Below are 20,465 nucleotides of genomic sequence, written 5' to 3'. Positions count from 1 at the left end.
TCAGGAGGGATTTAGAAGAAGCCATGAGACTTAGTCTGTCAGCTCAATGGGCAGCGAGTTCTGTAATGTGGGTGGCTCTATAATTGCAAACGCTCAGTCACCCTTTTGTTACGAGATGAAACCATCATGGGCTTCCTCCGCTGAGCTCAGTGATCGGAAATGGGCAAACACCAGGTCAATACATGTGAAAGATATTTTGGTGCAAGGCCTTAAAAGTGAACAATAACTTTTTTGAATCCATCCACAATTGAGTAGGGAGGCAAGCACAGGGGCGACGTGGCCAAAGTGATGCCTCTTTGTCCCGGTGATAAGCCGGGTAGAAGCATTTTGTACAGTAACAGAAGATGGTGCATTGCAATAACAAGGGCGAGAAACTTTTTGTAAACCAGCTAAATTTTGTTTGAACCCCCGTATTCATTTTTCAAGTAAAAGACCGAGCAACAGCCAAGGACACCTAGTGCTCTGAATAAAAGAAACATTGTGAGAGCTGTGAAGTAAAAAAACCCAAAACAACAGTCAATGACATCAGCACCAACCTCCAGAGGGCAGGGGAGAAAGTACCGTACCACAATCCACTGTTGCAGAATGAATTAAGAAGGCTGTGGAAACATTGTGTCTACCAATTTACAGAGAAATGCCTTCAGGTTAATCGAGAGGAGCTTCATCACACAGCGAGACCCATAACACACTGCCAACGCGTGACAGGACTTAATTGGGAGAAAAGTTCACTGTTTTAGGCCAAGAAGAGGCGACAATAGGGAGAAGCCCCTCGAAACAAACGGCAATTACAGGGGGCTGCGGTGAAAAGCTCATAAACTGAAGAATGCAACAGTCGGGTGGTGTCAGTGTGTCGCGGGCTTGATGCTGTTGTGCAACCAAATATGAAGAGTTATTAACTTGTAGTTACTTTTGCTCCCCTACAGTATAAATGTGGCAGTCTTATACGGAAAGTACGGCCTTAAATTCATTGAGAAAAGAATATTGCTTACCAACTCAATTTATTTTACTCAATTACTGAATTGGTATCACACAAATAAATAAAGTTTGTTCAACTTAAAGTAATCATTTGCCTTACCTCGTTAACTTTAGGTTGAACAAACCTAATTTATTGGTCTTTTACCAATTAAAGTAATTATTTATTTATTTATTTATTAAAGCAATTTAGTTTTTTCAGTGGTGTTTAACACCATCAAGATGTACAGTAAGTACAGTTTTGAGATACATATATATAAAAAATGTTTTGCTATATTTCTTTGGGAAAGTTGTTTTTTGTAAGTTTTACCGCACAATATCTATTTGACAGATGTGGTTTCTAGTGACTCCACCCCTGCCTTTATGTGTGTGAAATAGCATGTGCATTTTCTTCAGGTCTGAACCTGGTGGCGTTCCTGGTGATCTTCGTCTCCTACTCCAGCATGTTCTGCTCCATCTATAGAACTGGCATCAACGCGACGGACCTGCGGAGCAGACTGCACAGAGACGTGGCTGTGGCCAACAGGTTTTTCTTCATAGTGTTCTCCGACGCCCTCTGCTGGATTCCCATATTTCTGGTGAAAATCCTCTCGCTGTTGAAGGTGGAGATACCTGGTAAGAAGAGTGCGGTCACATTTACACCTTGGACTTTTACTTTAATTATTTTAGCAAATCACTAGATCACCTTGCCTTTATTGTTATATTGTTTAAAAACCTTTACTAATAGAATTATAAAGTATGAAAAAAGCACCAAGCACTTCTTTAAAATGCTTTTTCGGCTGTTTTCCTTCAGGGACCATCTCCAGCTGGGTGGTCATCTTCATCCTCCCCATCAACAGCGCCTTGAACCCCATCCTTTACACGTTGACCACCAGCTTCTTCAGAGAGCAGGTGGAAATCCTACTCTGTCGGTGGCAGAGAAGACACATGCTGAAAAAAGACCGCAAAAGCCTCACCTCCTCCACAATCTACATGGAGGCGCCGCGGGCACCTAGCTACCAGCAGCCAGCCTACTTCAAGCGAGTGTCGCTGACTAGCGCGGACCCTCGCTACGCCTGAGGGAGGCGCGAACTTCCCTGGCGTTTTGTCAATCACGGGTCGGAGGCCAGTCAAAATGTTCGATCTTTAGGCTCCTGCATGACGAGAACTGAGTTTGGCTTCAAAGTGGAGCAACATCAACATTAACTCCGACATGCTGCACATTTGTAAAAATGACAACAATGAGACACTTTCTTCCAAACTTTCGTTTTCATGTACACACAGAGAGAGAGAGAGAGAGCTCTTTGGGGTCCAGTGCCTTGATCTGAGGCACACTGAGATGCAGACGGGAGGAGATCAAACCTTTGTACCACCTGAGCTACAGTTGCTTTCACACTCACGTGGCCATTCAGATGATATTGTTCCAGCTGACGGCACAGCAAAGGAATGACAAAGACAAAGAGCTGGATGGAAGAGTAAATACCAGCATATTGCACACTGTACATCTCCATGCCACACTGAGGATGTTCACAATGCCAAGCAAGGAAAGTGCTTGTCGCGCTTTTCTGGAATACACACTTTTTCCGCAACAGTCCCACAGACTGTATGACTGTTTATTGACGAAGAGGAGAGGGAGCTGGTAGACGAGCAGCCAAATATATCTCTGTTATTATCACACAGACTGTTTTTTTCCTGTGGAGTGACTGAAGGGAGGAAGCTGAGTCAGAGATGTGAAGCTCATCAGATGCTGAGCTAAAAAATGGGCTTTCACCCTAAACAAAATCAAAGAATAAGTCTTTGACTGCAAAAAAGAAGTTCAGTTTCAGTGAATGTATGCAAAAACAAATAGCTATTTGAAATCCAAATCCAGCAATTAAATTCTAAAGATATTGTTGCGTCATTTCAACATCTTCCATGAGACATTTATCACACCACCCAAAGAATTCATTAGGTTCATTTTGCTTCCTCCTCACTTTATTTCTGCTCTCTGTGTTTGCCAATGTTTTCTTCTTCTTCTGGTTCTATGTTGTCTCCTCCTTCTGTCTTATTAGCTTTTTTTTAATAATCAGATTTATTCAGAATATTTCTTTTTTTAGTGCCTCCTCTACACAGACATGTGGAAATGAAGCTGCAAAAGAAAGTTGTACATTTGCATTTTGGCAGGGTTGACATGTCATCGTGCAACATTATTCAATACATGACACAAATCAGATTCTGAAATGTTAAATGGCACATTAAATAATTTTTAATGCTACATTAGTAACAATAATGTCATGTTATTTAAATAGTTTGTGCATTAATTACATTGCATTGAGGGTAAATGCAATGCCATGAGGTTAAAAATTTACATGTAAACTGTTGTTTTTTGCATTTTCAAAACATGAAAATTACATTTAATTAAAAAATGTTTTTTAAAGAATAATGTAATTACATGTACAAGAAACAGACAGTGGGAGGGAAATATGAGAGGAAGGTTTGCATCAGTTATGTGAAGCAGCAACTGTTGTATCTTCCTTCTGCACATGTTTTTCTTCAAAATCTGAATTTTCATGCCATTTTGGTTCTTTTTTATTTACACTACATGTACATGTGCTCTGACTTATTTTGAATCTGAGCCAATATGCTGCGGCAATTTGATACTCTTAAGTCATAATTTTTTTCAGCCCTCATGAGTCCAGTTTCATCATCTTGCAGATGTCTGTTCTATACCAATCAGTACAACCTCCTCTAATGAAATAAGGACTATCATTTCCTATTATACTGTGCAGATTTTTGTTATATGATATTTGATACAGGAGACTTGTCTTTGTATGTTCTGTATATCCCTGTGGTTTGTGAAGTTTGTGTTTATTGGTTTCCCCACAGAGATCACTCTTTGTGTAAAACAGTAATAAAAAACAAAAGACAAGAAAAAAAAAGTTCCACAAATCAACAGAAAAACCTAATTCATCGCATTTTTTTAAGCATCCTCAGTTTGCATAGTTAAACCAATATTTACAGTAAGGAGTAGAGTTTGATTTAAAAAAAATTACTGCTGATTTTGGATGTCTGCGTTGAAGGCCCATAAAACTGTTATTTTAGGAAATAAAACACAACTAATACAACTTGATACAGTACAATGCAAGTATATTAAGGCTATTTGGTGTAGGGAAAGAAAAATAAAAAACAGGATCATATTACCATTTGTTTGTGCAGCTGCCTCCAGTAAACGTGTTGATTTTGTATTTTTGTATTTTTATTTGTTTATTTTACTGTCCAAAATTAGTCTTTTCATATCCCCCCCCCCTACATTTCTTCCATCGCTTGATGGAGCCGCTGCACCTGCGGCACCCGGGGCGCTCAGCATCCTTCCGTGGCAGGTGTCCCGCCCTTGGACCACGGCGCTGCCCCTTGGCGACACGGTGACGGACACGCTCTCTAAGCCAATAGGCAACGCATCTTCTCCTCGGGTCTCCAGAACCTCGGCCTCTGATTGGTTGCTAAGGGCGGGGCCCCCTTGTCATCCCGAGCGGCAGCGGCGCTGTCAGCCGGGCAGACACGACTCCAGGAGGAGAGAGAGAGAGAGAGAGAGAGAGAGAGAGGGGGAGGCGAGACGAGACGGATTGATAACAACAAGCCGCAAACAAATCACATCAACAAAGAAGAAGCAGCGGATGGAAACGATCGTCTAGTCGCCAAGGTCGACGCAGAAGAAAAAGGTACTTGTCCCGTTCGGCGTCGCGTCCGGTGGCGTTTAACCGCGTCCGCGTTGACGACAAAGCGGCGTCTTCACACAACATCGATCAACTGCCGCCGGGGGGGGGGGGGTTGCTCCTGCTAGCTCGTTAGCTCACCGGAGTTAGCTTGGCTGGTTTACACACCATTAATGTATACATGTATAAAATACTGTCGAACCCGAACACGCTGTCCTCGTTTCCCCGGCAGCGGCCAGACGGCGAACAATGCCGCCGCCGCCGCCGCCGCGTTGCTCTCGTGCTCAGCAACAGTCTCCACGTCCACCGCGACCCCGGCTTGTAAATAACACGGTGCGCGACGACATGCTAACACCGCACGTTAGCTAGCGGCTCGGTCAACGTGCACTCACGAGTGACCGTTGACGTCGACGATGTGTGTTGACGGTTTCCTTGTTTTGTTTTCAGTTTGAGGGGCTGACAAAAAAAAAACAATTAAAAAAAGATTAAGATTTGACATCACGCATTGTGACGTCACTTTAACACGTAGTCGTCCTCGCAGTGTGTGTGTGTGTGGGGGGGGGGATGAACGAAGAGTGGAACTTGAACTGGTCCTGGTCCAGCTGGTGCACATCGTCCCGCCCCAGTGGCCCCGTGAATATTTATTTATTTATTAGTAATATATTTTTGCGAGAGAAAGGCAGCGTTCGTGAGCGTCATGTATTCATTTATGTACACGCGAGCATCACTCTGTGTCCCGTGTCACCTAGCAAAAATTGGAATCCGTATTTATTGATGTGGAATTTTGTTTTTGTTCTGCTCTCATCCCACACACCTTTTTATTTATTTTTAGTTAATTATCAACCTCTCCTCATAGTTTTTCCTCCCTCATCCTGGTCTGCTCCTATTTTAAATTAATTTTCCCGATTCCTCCCCTCCCTTCCTCCTCATCCATCTCTCCAGCTGTTTGGCCCAGCCAGTCGGTCGACCCAGTTAGCGCCATTGTTCTGTGTCTGGACTTACGCTACAAGTAACACACACACTGACCAGCGTGTCATGTCATTGTGCCTCTGTGTGACTCACACATTTCTATGACCAATTTAAAAAAAAACAACCACACCTCACTGTCCCAAGTATTTCTTTAACCCTGTTTTCACAGAAGGACACTGCTATATGTTTTATCATAGAGTTGCTATTGGTAAAAGGAACAACCTTAGCAAGAATTCAGTGGATCGTCATCATGCTTAGGTATATTAAAAATGTAAGGAGTTGGGTCCCCCCATGACTTAGTTGTAGTAATCTTTTCTAATCACACGTATGTTTGTGGGAATAAGTAGGTGTACTATAGTTCACTGGGTGGGCCGCAAGGCTGGACATAGCTGGTACAAAATGTACGCCACTCCACTCAAAGGGATTCATCTATTTTTTAGCACCAATATGTCAGGGTACAAGAAGAAGAAATTGCGCCTCACCTCAAAGGAAAACAAGACTTAATCCACATTTTGTATTTCAATGCCGTGTCAAAACCTTTAAAAATGTCCAGGTTCCAGCCATGACAAAAAAAAATTGGATTTTTTAAAAATATCATCCATCACAAGAATGCGTCCCGTCTGATCCTTAACGCTGTGTGTTTCGTTGCCATGCAAGTGAGCATGAAAGGTTGAGGTCCTTTAAGCTGTGCTGCGAATTCACAGAGAAGCTGTCGAAGCCCACTTATGTGTAAATCTGCGCATTTCTCTCTGTACTTAACAACCTAGACATCTGAAGTGGAGAAGCCAGCTGAGCAGTCAAACGTCTTCCAGCTTTTGCCAGTCCAGTGGACTGTTTCGCACCTTGTTTTACATCTCATGTAGATTAATGTGGATTAATTCCTACCTGGAGCTGTCAGTCGTAAAAAAAATATGGATATTTGAGGGCCGATATCGATATTAGGGAGTACAAGATACATCGGCCGATATGTATAATATGTAGGTTTGTATGTATGCATGTATGATTCTAAGATCTCGTTATCAAACCTTTATGACAAAGAAATGTAATTGATGCTTGACATTTGAGTTTAACCATAAACTTTATTTATTTATAAAAAAACAAATATACATGACAAATACAACCAAATAAATAGAACTTGAATTAAGAAAAAAACATTCATTCTACTTAAAATGTAAACATAAATGCACACTGAAAGGCTCATATCAGTTGGCCAATAATATTGGTCTGGCTCTAATACTAGGACTGAATAAGGAATATGTAGTCTACACCTTATTTTGGAAGTGTAATTATGCTTGTGTAGTGTGGTAACAGCAGCACCACTTTCCAATTCTTGATGGAAAGTTATAGTGTGTGATAAAATAAAAAAACTTTATACAACATACAACAACTTATATTTTATATATAACATTTGTCTTCATCTTTTGCTGTGAGCTGGAGGTAGAGAGGGACAAGAAATCCAGGGAAGGAGCGAGGTAGTGTGAGTACTGACACTATGGTTGAATGGTTTCATGTGTGTCGTGAGTTGAAGTTCATGGTCTCTTGCATTAATGGTAGATCAATAACCAGTGACTCTTTTTTTGCTCCGCTGTTCTCCTGCTGACACGTGCAGGCCACTGATCACTTCCTTTGCTGTAAAGACGTTAACCGAACTTCACGTGCTCGTGGGAAAAGAGGCAAAAAACTGAACTTGACCTCCCTCACTCGACTGGTGAACTATCCATCTTTCCTCGCTGTCATCGTTTCCACAGATACCGCCCGGTGCCTCACCTCACTCCCACCAGCTTACATAAGCTGGTGTTTCTGCCAAGCAAACACACAAAGTCCACACATATACAGACACACACACACACACACACACACACACACACACACACACACACACACACATTCCTAACCATCTCACACCCCGCCTGGCTTTGCCTCAGGTGCTGCGTTAGAGCGATTAATGCTTATTTTATCGCAAGCTCTTCTTTTTTCTATGTTGCTTTTAGAGATAAGCCTGCTGGTGCCTTGTGTTGCCATAATTATAAATAGTTTGGTACCAGAATTGATTTATTTGTCTCGTGTGTTTTTTATTTACAACTTACTGTAATTGCTCGGGGGATGTTGTTTTACTGCCTTTAGATTTGATGGAGCTCTGGGGCTGTTTACTGATGCATTAGTCTGCACAGTAAAGACCCCAGAAGTGGTGTAACATAACACAACTCTATATATGTATGGGAAGGCCGGTGGGCATGTTGTCCTGTGTGTTTGCAATGTACACATCCATGGCTTAATTGACAGGATTTTAATGTGTATTGAGTTTTTAAACTCTGGACCTTCATTATAGCAAAACCTGCAACCAGAATGTATCTTATCTTCACTCAGCTGATTTTGCACTTCCCCAGTGAGTATCGATCCTAGTCACACATTTTTTTTAAAGTCTCTATGAATACATGTTTCACAGAGTACACAATTATTGGACTTAGAAGCACGGTTCATTGAGAGAGGGAAAACAAAGAGCTAAATTAGACTTTGCCCATCCAGGAACAAGCAAAAATTAAGGATTAATTTCTTCCAACAGGAGCAATGTCTAAAAACAAACTCATGTTGAAACATTATCTACAGGGATGACCTACTGGATCTGAAATGTGGGTAATTGCATAAGCAGAATTATTATATCTCTTATAGGCTCAAGGGGGCACCATTGCAGAGCCAGTGTGCAGGCTTGTTGACAAGAGTAGAAGTTAAAAAGCAAACAACCTGATGATCAGGCTCCTGTTGTCCAGGTAAATGCTAAAGGCGATAACGTAATTTTTTGATGACCTCTCTTGCTTCAAAGCACGTCAACAGGACTGATGTGGAAAAAAAATTGCTGCCGAAGAGAAGTGAAGGAAAAGTGAAAGTTTCACTTTTATCCAGCGTGTGCAGCGCCTCAGTGCAATGCTTGTATAAACATGCAGTGAAAATAAACATATCGTGTAAAGTACCTGTAAAAAACAGTTATAGGAATGCACCACAGCACGTATATTGTGAAGTAACATAAGTACATTTACTCAAGCCCTCTACTTAGTAAATGCAGTTTTGATATTTTCTTAATTGAGTATTTCTACTGTCCTACATTTTACTCCACTACATTTAAATGATTAGTTTAGTTACCAGTTACTTTGCTGATTCAGATTAATAATACAACATATTAACAAAATGTATTGGCATTGTGTAGGTTAAGATAAGATTAATTCATGCCGAAAGGGAAATTCTAAAGTACCAGCATATAAAGTACAATGCAGAGAGAGTTAATCTATCAATTCTGATCTAATAACATATAGAGTATTTTGAAATTGGCGATACCACATTATTTCGATGATAATGCTTTTGTACTTTTATTTAAGAGAAGAAAAAAACCCCTGTGGTGTTGCCACTCAAACAGCGCCCCAAACAATCCTAGATCAATACATTGCCATGTCGATAGTAATCTAATTAAAAGAATCCTCGGGCGGCACGGTGGTGCAGTGTTTAGCGCTGTCGCCTCACAGCAGTAATGTTCTGTGTTTCGAACCCGACGCATGTTCTCCAAGCTTTCTTGACTTCCTCCCACAGTCCAAAGGCATGCAGTTAATTGGAGACTCTAGATTTGCCCGTTGGTGTGAATGGTCGTTTGTCTCTTGATGCATGTCCGCCCTGCGATAGACTGGCGACCTGTCCAGGGTGTCTCTCACCTGATGTCAGCTGGGATTGGCTCCAGTGCGTCCGCGGCCTTCAGAGGCTAAGCGATAAAGATAATGGACGGACGGATGAAAGCAGCCTTTAAAAATAAAAGCCTTCTGTTTATTCCCGTACAAAGCTGTTGGTCATTTAAAGTGTTTTTACCAACAAACCTACAAAGAGATCCATCTGAAAGCAGCGTCCTATTTCTGTTGTTTTGACAAGTTCTAGAAAATATGCACTTAATTATACTCGTAATAAATCTCAGGCTACAAGTAGGAACAAAAAAAAGTTTGTGATGCAAAGCTGCATTGTCTGTCACAAAGAAACGGATTCTTGCGGCCCTGCTCTGCCATCATTAATTATGCCCATCATCCGAGTGAACCCGGATTCTGGGGTCTTGCGTCAGTGCATAAGCCATAAGTAAACTTGTTATGCTCTCATTTCTCCTGTTAGACCGGGTTGCTGAGTTTGCAGGGTTCTGCGGTCTGGGCAACTGTTAGCATGGCAACATATTTGAGTGACAGGGGAAATAAAATTTGCCCGTTTTTTTAGCAGAGGTCTCAGAGGGTGCAATTTAAATGATAAGTGGAAGGGTGATAATCAGAGACGAAATGATCGGATCGTATGGGGTGAGGTCGGCCTCCGAGACAGTTGTGAAGAAATACGCATACCTGAAAAAGGTGTTTTCCCGCTGATGGTGTCTTGTGTAGCAAACAAATTGAAACAAAAAGCTAAAATTGAAATCACAAAAACTCAAAATGATACTAGTCAAGAAGTAAATCTATAACTTGAACACAACAGTAAAATGGGCCTTTTATCATTTGAAATTCAATTAATCGACAACACACACGGTGCTGATTTTCCTCCTATGGTTATTGAGAAAAGGGATCAAGATAACAAGGTAGAAAGAATAAAAAAAATTAGGAATTGATGAAGCAAATGAGATTGTTAATGATAAGACTAACCGACCAAAAGAATGATTGTGGCTTTCAGCGTCCTTTAGACTTTGACCATATGTGCGTGGGGAAGGAAGTTGCTGTTTTTTAATTTCAGACAGTACGTAAGGTGAGATGGCACCACCTTGTCGTCTCCATATGAGCAGGAAACATTTGTGGTTGATTTGAGAAGTTAGATAACGTAGGAGACACGATAGAGCAATGACTGATAAAGTCAAAGTTGGACAAGAAGCTTAATAAAATGCCATGAATTAAAAAAAAAGGGCTGCTGGAGCGGGACAGGAATCATAGACACTGTTGTTTACCCAGTGTTTAAAGCTGGCCGCGTCCCTGTGGCGTGTTCGTCTGTTTGGGTGTGTTTGGTCGTCCCAGTCAACCAAAGCATGTCTGAACAGCGGTTGGAAGGTGATGCTGTGCTCATAAATCATAATCAGGATGCTTTATGTGCAATGTTTGCTTACGTATTCATGAAGAAAAATCTCTTTGAAAATGGGAATAATTGTGATTTCACTGACCTCCACGGGTTTGTTTGTGTTTTTCATTAATCTTGGGTTTGATTACATTTCCGTTGTTTCTACACAGATCAGGGTGTATTGTTGTCAACTATCTATTCATTCACCTGTGAGAAAAAAATAACCCAAAGACTAGTTTACATTGCAGAGTAAAAAGGGAAGAATAGATGGGATTTACTCTGTTTGTATAAAGATTGAGATGGACAGCATTTGAGTACAATCACAAATGACTAATCAGGTCAAGCAAACAAGCAGAGTTGCAAACCCTGAGTGGCTTCTCAGAAAAAACACAGTCGAGTTCATTATCCTCTATCAACCCCTGTGGAACCAGAGCAAATAAAAAATGACCTAAATATAATGTCCGCAAACTGTAGATCAGTAGATCGGGATCCACAGTGGACAAAAATAAATAAATAATTAGACAGATAGATTGTGGTTTTGTTGGCCAACACATTCCTGGATATAATTGGTTAACCCGTGTGTCTTCTTTGATTGGCCGTCCAGAGTTGTCAGGTTAATGAAAGGACAAAAACAATATCCTGTTTGTGTATTCGCGTGTGTGTGTGTGTATATACACGTGAGTGTCTTAATACTTGGCTGTTGTAGTCCCCCGAGGGGATGGCCCGCCTCTCTAACTGACTTTGGCACAGTGCCTCCCTCTGCTTGTTTGCCAGCCTTAACTATTTCCTCGCCGGATTCGAGTATTCAAGAACCAATGAAAACAAACAACCCGAGCTTCTCTGCTACAGTATGTTGGCAGCAAAACATTTCAGAGGCAAACTGTTTAGAGTGTCTGTTTGGACTTTCTCACTGAAAAAAAGATGTCTGGCATCAAAATGAAGTAATTAGAGTTCCCTTCAGTTTTGTTTGTTAAAGTGAAAATAACTGACACCTGATTTTTTTCATGGTATGTTTTTTTTTTTTCCATATATTTTGCCTTCATTTGATTGTGGTGTCTGAAGAGAGACAGGAAACAAATCATAAGATACTTAGACACTCGACTACAGGTTGATATCGTACTGTAAGATCTCATATATTGGCAGAAAACAAATACAATGTCATTTTACTGATAATGTTCACTATCAGCATACATTACTTTTGCTGTTGCATTTTCGTTCAGTTTATGCGACTGAAGGCACATTTGCTGTATATATATATATATATATATATATATATATATATATATATAACATTGTCCCCACTTCCCTGGCATCCTTTTCAAAGAGGATATGGAAGTTTAGTTGTTTTTGCACCTAAACGTGCGGACGCGGGCGAAGCACTCAACGGAGTTGATGTCATGACGATAGTGGCATACACAGCAGGGGTGGTTGTCTCCTGAGACATACTCACTGCCCAACCTCCGGAGTCAAAGAGAGTGAGATGCAGGCTGAACAAACATGCGATTGAGAGATTTGAGTGAGGGATAAAGAAAACATACAAATAATCTTTTTCTTTTCTTTTTTAAGGACATTCATGTTGAAGAATTAATACTTACTTATTTATCCTCATTGTACAGTAATGGACATCAGTTCTGAACTTGCATTTTGTTTTCACCAGCTCCTCAGTGAGACGTGTCTTGTCCGTGGGGGCTGTTTCCAGGCGTCTTGTCAGTGTTATCTTAGACATGCATCTGCAACTCAAAAGCTCAGTAGCTGAAACTTTCACAAAAACACATTTTGTCTGTCTCTCTGTGGATTCTTCCTGTTTGTGTTTGGCTTTGTTTCCCCCTGTCTGTGAAAGGGGTGTGTCTGACTTCAGTAATCCTACACCATTAACACTTTTGAGGTTAACTGGCTAAACAGCCTCGACCAGTGAGTACGGGGACTCTTACTCACACCCACATGCCATGTGTTGGCTGTTTGAATCGAGCCAATGCATGCCATTCCGCCGTGCTTTACTCAAATGTGAGACGGATAGGATGAAACAAGAAGAAGGAAACAGGTGAGAGAGAGAGTGGGGCACAGGGAAGAAATTATTTTCTCTGTCCGTAGTGACACAAGGGGACTTTTTTGAAAAAACCCCCGGAGTGAGGAGAAAAAAAAGGCAAAAGAAGGCGGTGGGAGGGAGAGGAGATGAGAGAACCACCCAAACTTCCCAAACCACCCTATCAAGCTGCGCTCTTGGAATTGGACCCCTCCCTTGTCCACCACCTGAGAGCAGAACAAAACAGTTGTGCCTCAGAGAGGAGTGAGGGAGACAGAGAGAACTAAACAAAGAACAGGTGAGAGCGTAAAGAGAAGACCACTGAACTTTTTCTTTGAATGAAATCGCCTCTCAAACAGAAGAAGACACGGAGATCGTGGTGTGTGTCTTTTTTTTAAAGAATAAGTGTGAAAAAGAGACTGGAGAAAAGGTGAACCTGAACTCTCTGGAGAGCCTGTGTATCTGGAACAACAAAGCAATGCGCTCACTGTCTCTGGATTGAATGAACTCGACATAAAGAGAATCCACACGCACTTGTGTGAGGAAACTGGAAACCAAGATGTGGACAAAAGATGAAGAATGAGATGAAGAAAAGGAAACCAGGGATTTCAGGATTGCCTGGACACTGTTTAAATCCTTTTTTCAAAGTCTTGAACCAAGGCTAGTGGTGCTTTTTATTTTTTAATCTTCTGAGCCCACCGTTGAACCATCATGTAGTGTCTCCTTGCTAGTTCTGAGGACGGCCAGGTTTTGACGGGACTACCAGGAAGTGGTAGAGATCGTGGAGATATGTCTCTAGAAGATGTGAGGAGCACCAACAGTCTCGGGGCTGAGAGCGGTGCTTCAGACCCCTGCGATGGCCAGTCTCTGAGCCATGGACAGGACCAGGATGTGGAGAACCAGAGCCAGGGCCAGGACGGGATCTTTCTGGAGCGTATGGCCTCTCTGTCCATGGACATGTTTGAACCCAGTGACTTCACTGGGAGGTTCAGTAAGATCCAGTCGAGGTCCAGAAAACGGATGAGAATCATAGGTAGGTGGAGATGAGCTTGGATTTTTTTGTTAGCTTTGTTTTTGTTTTCAGGGGGCGGTATTAAAGTGAACATGACCAGAGCAAAAAGGCATTGACGCGTAAAGAAATTGGTTTTGTAGTAGTTATGCTTTTTCTGTCTAATGTGCATGCTAATTCATCATGACCTGAGGCTGAAAAGGCTGGTTGAACACCCAGCTGAAATAGTGATTCTTGACTCCCCCACTGGAATGTGAGCTGGGTTTTTATTCAACCTGGTATTTGGGGAAAAAAATAAAAGTTTTACTGTATCTCTTACTACTGTACCTCTCTCCACCTAGCCCTTAACAAGTCTCTTCTTTGCTGGACTTTGAGGACCTGTCCTGGCAAGTGTCTTTGTTGTGGCTTTTGTAGACCCTGTGAAAAGTGATACCTTCTCTGTCTTGAGAAAACAGCATGAGATTACTCCTCTAATCCTTATTCTACAGATTGGTCGAAAAAAGACATGCCTGTGTGGTTCTGGCCTCAGATGTAAGCCCTTTTTTTTGCCCAAACCACTCACTCTTTCTCATCTTACCTTAACCTCTGGGAATTTCATGTCCACATACTTCCAACTGTGGGAGAAAGCCAAGACGTCAAGTAGTTAGTCAGAGTATGATAGAACAAAAGTGCATATGATTGGAATCAAGGGTGAAATTCTTTTGTTTTTAAGTATTTACAGACATTAATGCCACAGTTTTACCTTTTTGTTCTGTGCCCTAACCTGTAACCCTCAGCTGCAGGAATATCTTTTTTCCTGGAGCCCTTGTCTTTGTCTACTGTTATAGTGTCAATTGTTCTCTCAACAGACAAAGAGACCCACGGTTTCTATCTATTCCTGACGACCAACCATAAGGTCCGAATCAAAAGGAGGCCGTAGATTTTCATTTTTTTTTTTAACTGATGCTATTATCCAGAGTAATGAAAAGTTACTGTTTTGACAGAATCGTCCTTTATCCGTAGGTCACCAACTATACCTCCACTGTAAGTAAGAAAAGACCCATTCTGTCTTTACAATAAACCCGTGACACTAACAGGATCATGTCGGAGAGACGTGTATTGAAAAAGAAGTCAGCGGAGGTTAATTTCAAGATAGTCACGCATTAGGGCTAGGAGAGCACAACGGTTTCAGGAGTTGTTTTATGTCTGAATATACATTTTTAGTGGGTTTTGGCTGAACTTCAAAAGAAGAGAGAGAAGTGGGCGTCAAGTCGACGTGGGAAGGGGAAATCTGGAGTGAGGTAGTGCCTGAGTAACAAAGTAGCACCTGCACAAACACGTCTTTTATAAGACGACATTAACCGTAACTTCTCTTAAAATGAGCAACTGATTATCAGGGTCAAATTGTAGAAACAAGAACTGCCATGAAATTAAATGTTACAGGGCTTTTATGTGATAATGTGCGTCACTGAGGCTTTGATGTCAGGGGGGGAGAGGTACACCTGGCGTGAACACCACGCACACACACACACACACACACACACACACACACACACACACACACACACACACACATTCTTTACAACAGTTATCTATTTGATCAAGACAGCTGTGTTAAGGAGATACCACTGTGTGAACCTCAAACACTCCCCGTCTGTGTGTGTGTGTATGTGTGTGTATTAGACCATACGAGAAAGACAAATATATGATGTTGTGATTAAGTCAGCGCGATCTAAAACTGAATTGCTTAATTGATCAGATAGCAGATTGTTGCACATTTTAGATTTATTTGTCATGTGTTAGAAAACTGACTATTGTTGGTTTTGGATGACATCACGCTGTGCCTCATGAAATCACGATGAGCACATTTTTTTGACATGATGTAAAATGATTCCTTGTATTATCAACAAAAATAATCAGAGGCTTGATCAATTATTTAATAACGTATGATGAAGTAGGAATGTTGCCGTGCTTTGTGCTGTATCAGTTTGTTGGAGTTGTTGCTTCTGTCGTTCCAACAGCTCCAACGTTGATGAATCACATTCTCACAGTTAATCGTTCACACACGCCATATAAATAATCAACGTTACAGTTTTGAATCAGCCCTTCGGTGTTTGAATCAAGTAGCTCATGAAATCTAAGATGGACTGAATTAGGAAGGCTACACCGATCATTCCAATGTCAGATAAAAAATAAATAATAAAAGAAACATTTAGTTAGATGTACTGTAAGTATCCAATCAGACTTGGGATTTGTTGATACGTTAAGATACGATATGTTTAAGGACTTGGATGAAAGCCAGTGTTTAGTGCTTATACACAGAGACCAGAAGATTGTGGTCCAACTGCCAAAAATACCTTCAAAAGATTGAACAAATCTGTAATTTTAGGTTAAATGGAATTTAATTAAATTTGTTCGTGCGTGTGTGTGTGTGTGTGTGTGTGTGTGTGTGTGTGTGTGTGTGTGTGTGTGTGTGTGTGTGTGTGTGTGTGTGTGTGTGTGTGCGTGTGCGTGTGTGTGGAGGCACTTTCGACAGCTGGCATGCTCAGGCCCCGGCTTAGAATGTGTGGAATCCTAGGACTTCCATAAGGGGGTGTGTGTGTGTGTGTGTGTGTGTGTGTGTGTGTGTGTGTGTGTGTGTGTGTGTGTGTGTGTGTGTGTGTGTGTGTGTGTGTGTGTGTGTGTGTGTGTGTGTGTGTGTGTGTGTGTGTGTGTGTGTGTGTGTGTGTGTGTGTGTGTGTGTGTGTGTCTTTATTCAAGTTCCATGTTTTTTTTTATGTAAGATGAATAGATTTGTGTCACTGCATGGAAAAAACATTTCCATTGCAGGTCATGGATTTGAATATACTTACATATACACTACAAATACATCCGACGCACCCTGCTCTCCAGCAAAACAACTGAACAGCTGTTCCCACTTCAATAAGAGAACTAGAGCTTAACTTTGTAGCTTTTTTGGCACAAACGTTCATTTTGACTGAAGAATATCAGTCACTGTGACCTCACCAAACACATTTTTGGCAATTAGCCAAAAGCTCATATGCTAATTATGACAAAATTTTCCTAACAGCGCTTATTAAATTCTTCACTACATATGTTATATGAGTCTGGAAAGACATGGGTGTAAACTGCAACTTTCCTGGTTGACGGAGGCAAACAACCTTGAGGCGGTAATTGTAGTTGTGCATGGTGTAATAGCTTCATTTCCATAAAGCAGACCTTTACACATCACACAGCACTGTTTGAACCACTTACAGCAAGCAACCACTGACTGCATACAGACAACATTGAGCTCAGGTGTACCTTTGCTGATAAAATGTGCAAATGCAAAGATTGATCTCAGGATTGTATATGGGATCGTCTGAATTAAAGAAAATGTGATTAATCAGAAATCCTTTTTTTTTTTAACCAAAAGAACTTCTCATTTCTCTTCATTTAAAGGTAAATTTTCATAGAGACCATCTGCATCTTAATTTGGAAAGTTATTTGTCTTTGCCACAGTAGTTGGTCATACTCTTCCTTGCAGTTTTCCCTCTCACACAACAATTGCATATTTTAAAATCTCCCATAGTCCCACAGCAGGCACAAGCAACTCTTTAAATGAATGAGAAATCAACGAATGGAAGAAATTAGACAAGTCAATCTTCCAATGGCGATTTTGGACAGTGAACTTCGCGCGATTGGCTGCATTGTCATGTTTCAATAAGCAGGTTAACACCGGCAGGCAGAAACGATCGTCTGCTGATACTGTTTGTTCCAGGACTGTGATGGTGTTAGCAGAAGTTGCGGACAGGAATAGGCCTGCAGTGCTTCTCTGCTATATTTTTCCTCCTTCGAGATTAGACTGTAATTGTCTGTTAATGTGAACCAGGCCACCCTGTGCTCAGTCGCATCTCCTGTGAGATGCAGCTTCACTTGGTACTGTATCTTTTTCTCCTCCCCTCACTTTCATTTTCTCTCCCCACTGCGTCTGTTCTGTCTCTCTCTCAACCATTCACATGTCCTGTGGCGGCTTATTCAGGGAACTACATTATGACCCTAATTATCCACTTGTACGCCCACTCTCACTCCCCCAACCATAACATCGTTGCCATGGTGGTCATTTACCTTTAGCTCACACAAACTTGAGGACAGCCAAAGAACCATGTGACTGTTTAAGGAAGAACAATTGATTAACTTTGTGTTATTGTTTGAAAATATAAGCTCTTCTTCAAGCAAGAAGAGTAACTTTATTTTATACACTAAAATGACAAGGAAGCAAGAAAAAACTAATGACAGTGCTGCAGTAGCTTCAGAGTGTTTTGCTTCATTTGGAGTTCTTGGACAAACATTCCTCACCATGTCACCTTCTAACTCTGTAAAATTGCACAAGTTGAAAACTGCAGTTATGCAATGTTTGTGATTGATTGCTTAAGACCCAGCGCCGTGCATCACGGCACCTGAAATGAATCCGAAACAGGAGTTAACGTGCCAAGCAATTAAGCGGAGTAGGTTGCCAAAACATTGACCTACAAGTGACACGAACATGTTAATTGACTGTGCGACACCGCCCCGTGTCAGTGCTGCCGTGTCATCAACTGGATTGTCATTATCTATTCCTGCTATTGCTGTTAGGCGAGTGTACTGGTTACAGCTAGATCAATAACAACCGGATCCCGGAAGATGAGTTAGAAGAAGTTGCAGTACAGAAAGGCCAAATAATTAATTTAATTCCCCCCCTGGCTCATCCCTTGTTCTTTGTCATCTCCCACTTTCTTGGAGGGGGTTTTATATTTCAGAAAGATTGTATCTCCTCTATTTATTTATACACTTACTGACAAGTGTTTCTCTTATTTTGTCCACCCAATTTATATTAATGAAGGTACCTTGAAATAACAGTTTTCATAACTAATCAGTGAAGCATGTTTGTCCAGTTAGTGTAGAAATGAATGGTTTTAGCTGTTTTTATACAAATAGGAATTTGTCACTTTTCAATGAATCCCTTTAGGTGATGTTATTCATAGGCGTGACATTGTCTGCCATCTTTATGATGACGACACGCTGCTATACATTGGAGTAAAGTCTGAAATCCAAGCTAGCTTATCCACTATAGCATAGCAGACTGTTTAATAGACTTTCAGATCAAACTGAGATCCTTGTCATTGACTCTGACAATCCGCATATCGATTTTAGAAACCTTCCTCTTTTTTACTTTTCCAACTGCACAACGACTTCTGTTAAAAACCTAGGTTTCCCATTTAATGCCAAGATTGCTATCTCTGAAGTGTCCTTCAGAGTCCCTTCTGCCTCCACAATCTTCAGGCAGGAACCAGTCTGAGGTTCCCATGTTTGCTGAGGTGTAAGACTAAAGACTTAATATAAATCAGTATTTTCTTTTTACCTGAACACATTTTATCAAAAAGAGGCTATTGAGTAACTTGATATAACATGTTTTTATATTGGTAATGAAAATGTATTTTTATTTTATGTTTATGTAATATATATACATATATGATCATATATGATCATATAGAATATATGCGACATATTATTATTACTATCAATGATAATTGAACACATCAGAGGCAATGACGCCATTGTTATTCCCGGCTATTGGCTGGCGCAGCCCGCTTGTCATTTCTTTTCTCTGCTCTCATTGGTTGCTGTGGGCTTGCAGCATGCTCACTCAGCACTTATTGTGAGACAGAACTGGATGACAGTCATCAGGAAACATCATATCACTGTTATTTGTCTTTTCCATCTTAATTAGTCCTGTATCCCTTCTTGTCTCCTCTTGGTCCTTCACTCCGTAGTGTTCTCCCTCCCACCGTCCCTCCCTCTATTTTCTGCGATCCCCCCCCGTGCAGTACTATCTACTGTATGCCTTTCTCTCTCTCTCTCCCTCCCTCCCTTTCTCTCTCTCTCTCTCTCTCTCTCTCTCTCTCTCTCTCTCTCTCCCTCTGCCTTTCCTCTAAGAGGATTGGCTGCTTGCGCCTACCAACATCTGTGTATCACTGTCCAGAGAGAGCAAAACAGAGAGGGGATGGGGGGTGCTAGCCAGAAAGATAGCAACACAGAGCGCAAGCGAGGCTGAGCGTCGCTCTTTTTTCTTTCTCTCTGACACACACACACACACACACACACACACACACACACACACACACACACACACACACACACACACACACACACACACGCGCACACAAACAAACAAACAAACAAACACACGCACACACACTCAGCAGCAGACATCCGCAGCATCCGCATCGCTGGCTGCCCACCCGCATCCCTGTCTCCTTCTCCTCCTGCCTTTCTCACTTGGAGCATACTCCTCTTTCTCTTGCCTCCTCTGTCCGCAACGCCTCATCCTGCCGTCCTGTCCCCCTGCTGCTGTCTGTCACCGTGGCGACATAGCCTCTGCAGCCATGGCGACTAGCCAGCAGGATTCAGGCTTCTTTGACATCAGCCTCAAGTCTCTGCTCAAGTCCTTTGGAGGGAGTGAGTACAGCTAACACATCGCAGTTGTTGTTGCAGGCATGGTCTGACTGGTCTTCAGTATACCCTGCATTGTACAGACTACACTTGTTCTGTATATGTTTGTGCATCTGCGTGTGTGTCTATATTAGGAGTGGATGAGGCAGGCAGCATAGATCATGATCCACACTATCAATGTTTGGCCGTGTTATGTAATAATGTAATAATGGAAAAGCGAGGGGATGGAGAGAGGGAGAGAGATAACTGCTCCAGGGGTTAGCAGAGGGTAAATCTGACTCCTCAGCAGTTTTCTATATTAATTATACGGACGAAA

General features: G+C 41.6%; 2 protein-coding genes across 9 annotated transcripts in view; both read left to right on the top strand.

The window, feature by feature from the left end:
- rxfp2a (relaxin family peptide receptor 2a) overlaps nucleotides 1–3,891 on the top strand; it is a 38,951-nt gene extending 35,060 nt beyond the window's left edge. For all 5 annotated transcript variants that reach the window (XM_035624093.2, XM_035624095.2, XM_035624094.2 and 2 more), the window contains 2 exons: nucleotides 1,369–1,587; nucleotides 1,766–3,891. In XM_035624093.2, coding sequence (XP_035479986.2) covers nucleotides 1,369–1,587; nucleotides 1,766–2,031 — 485 coding nt within the window. In that variant the 3' untranslated portion in view covers nucleotides 2,032–3,891. The remainder of the gene's footprint in view (nucleotides 1–1,368; nucleotides 1,588–1,765) is intronic.
- Nucleotides 3,892–12,824: 8,933 nt separating this feature from the next.
- Nucleotides 12,825–20,465, top strand: part of fryb (furry homolog b (Drosophila)) — a 43,652-nt gene continuing 36,011 nt past the window's right edge. For 2 of the 4 annotated variants that reach the window (XM_047330617.1, XM_047330616.1), the window contains exon 1: nucleotides 12,826–13,723. In XM_047330617.1, the coding sequence (XP_047186573.1) occupies nucleotides 13,480–13,723 (244 nt within the window). In that variant the 5' untranslated portion in view covers nucleotides 12,826–13,479. Of the gene's footprint in view, nucleotides 13,724–19,895; nucleotides 20,156–20,465 lie in introns of those variants that run through there. The other 2 variants (XM_047330615.1, XM_035624102.2) reach the window with 2 other exon arrangements.

The sequence above is a fragment of the Scophthalmus maximus genome, chromosome 2 (assembly GCF_022379125.1).
Source record: "Scophthalmus maximus strain ysfricsl-2021 chromosome 2, ASM2237912v1, whole genome shotgun sequence".
In the NCBI taxonomy this organism is placed as follows: Eukaryota; Metazoa; Chordata; class Actinopteri; order Pleuronectiformes; family Scophthalmidae; genus Scophthalmus; species Scophthalmus maximus.
The sequence above is the reverse complement of the archived record's forward strand: the minus strand, read 5'-3'. Positions and strand labels throughout refer to the sequence as shown.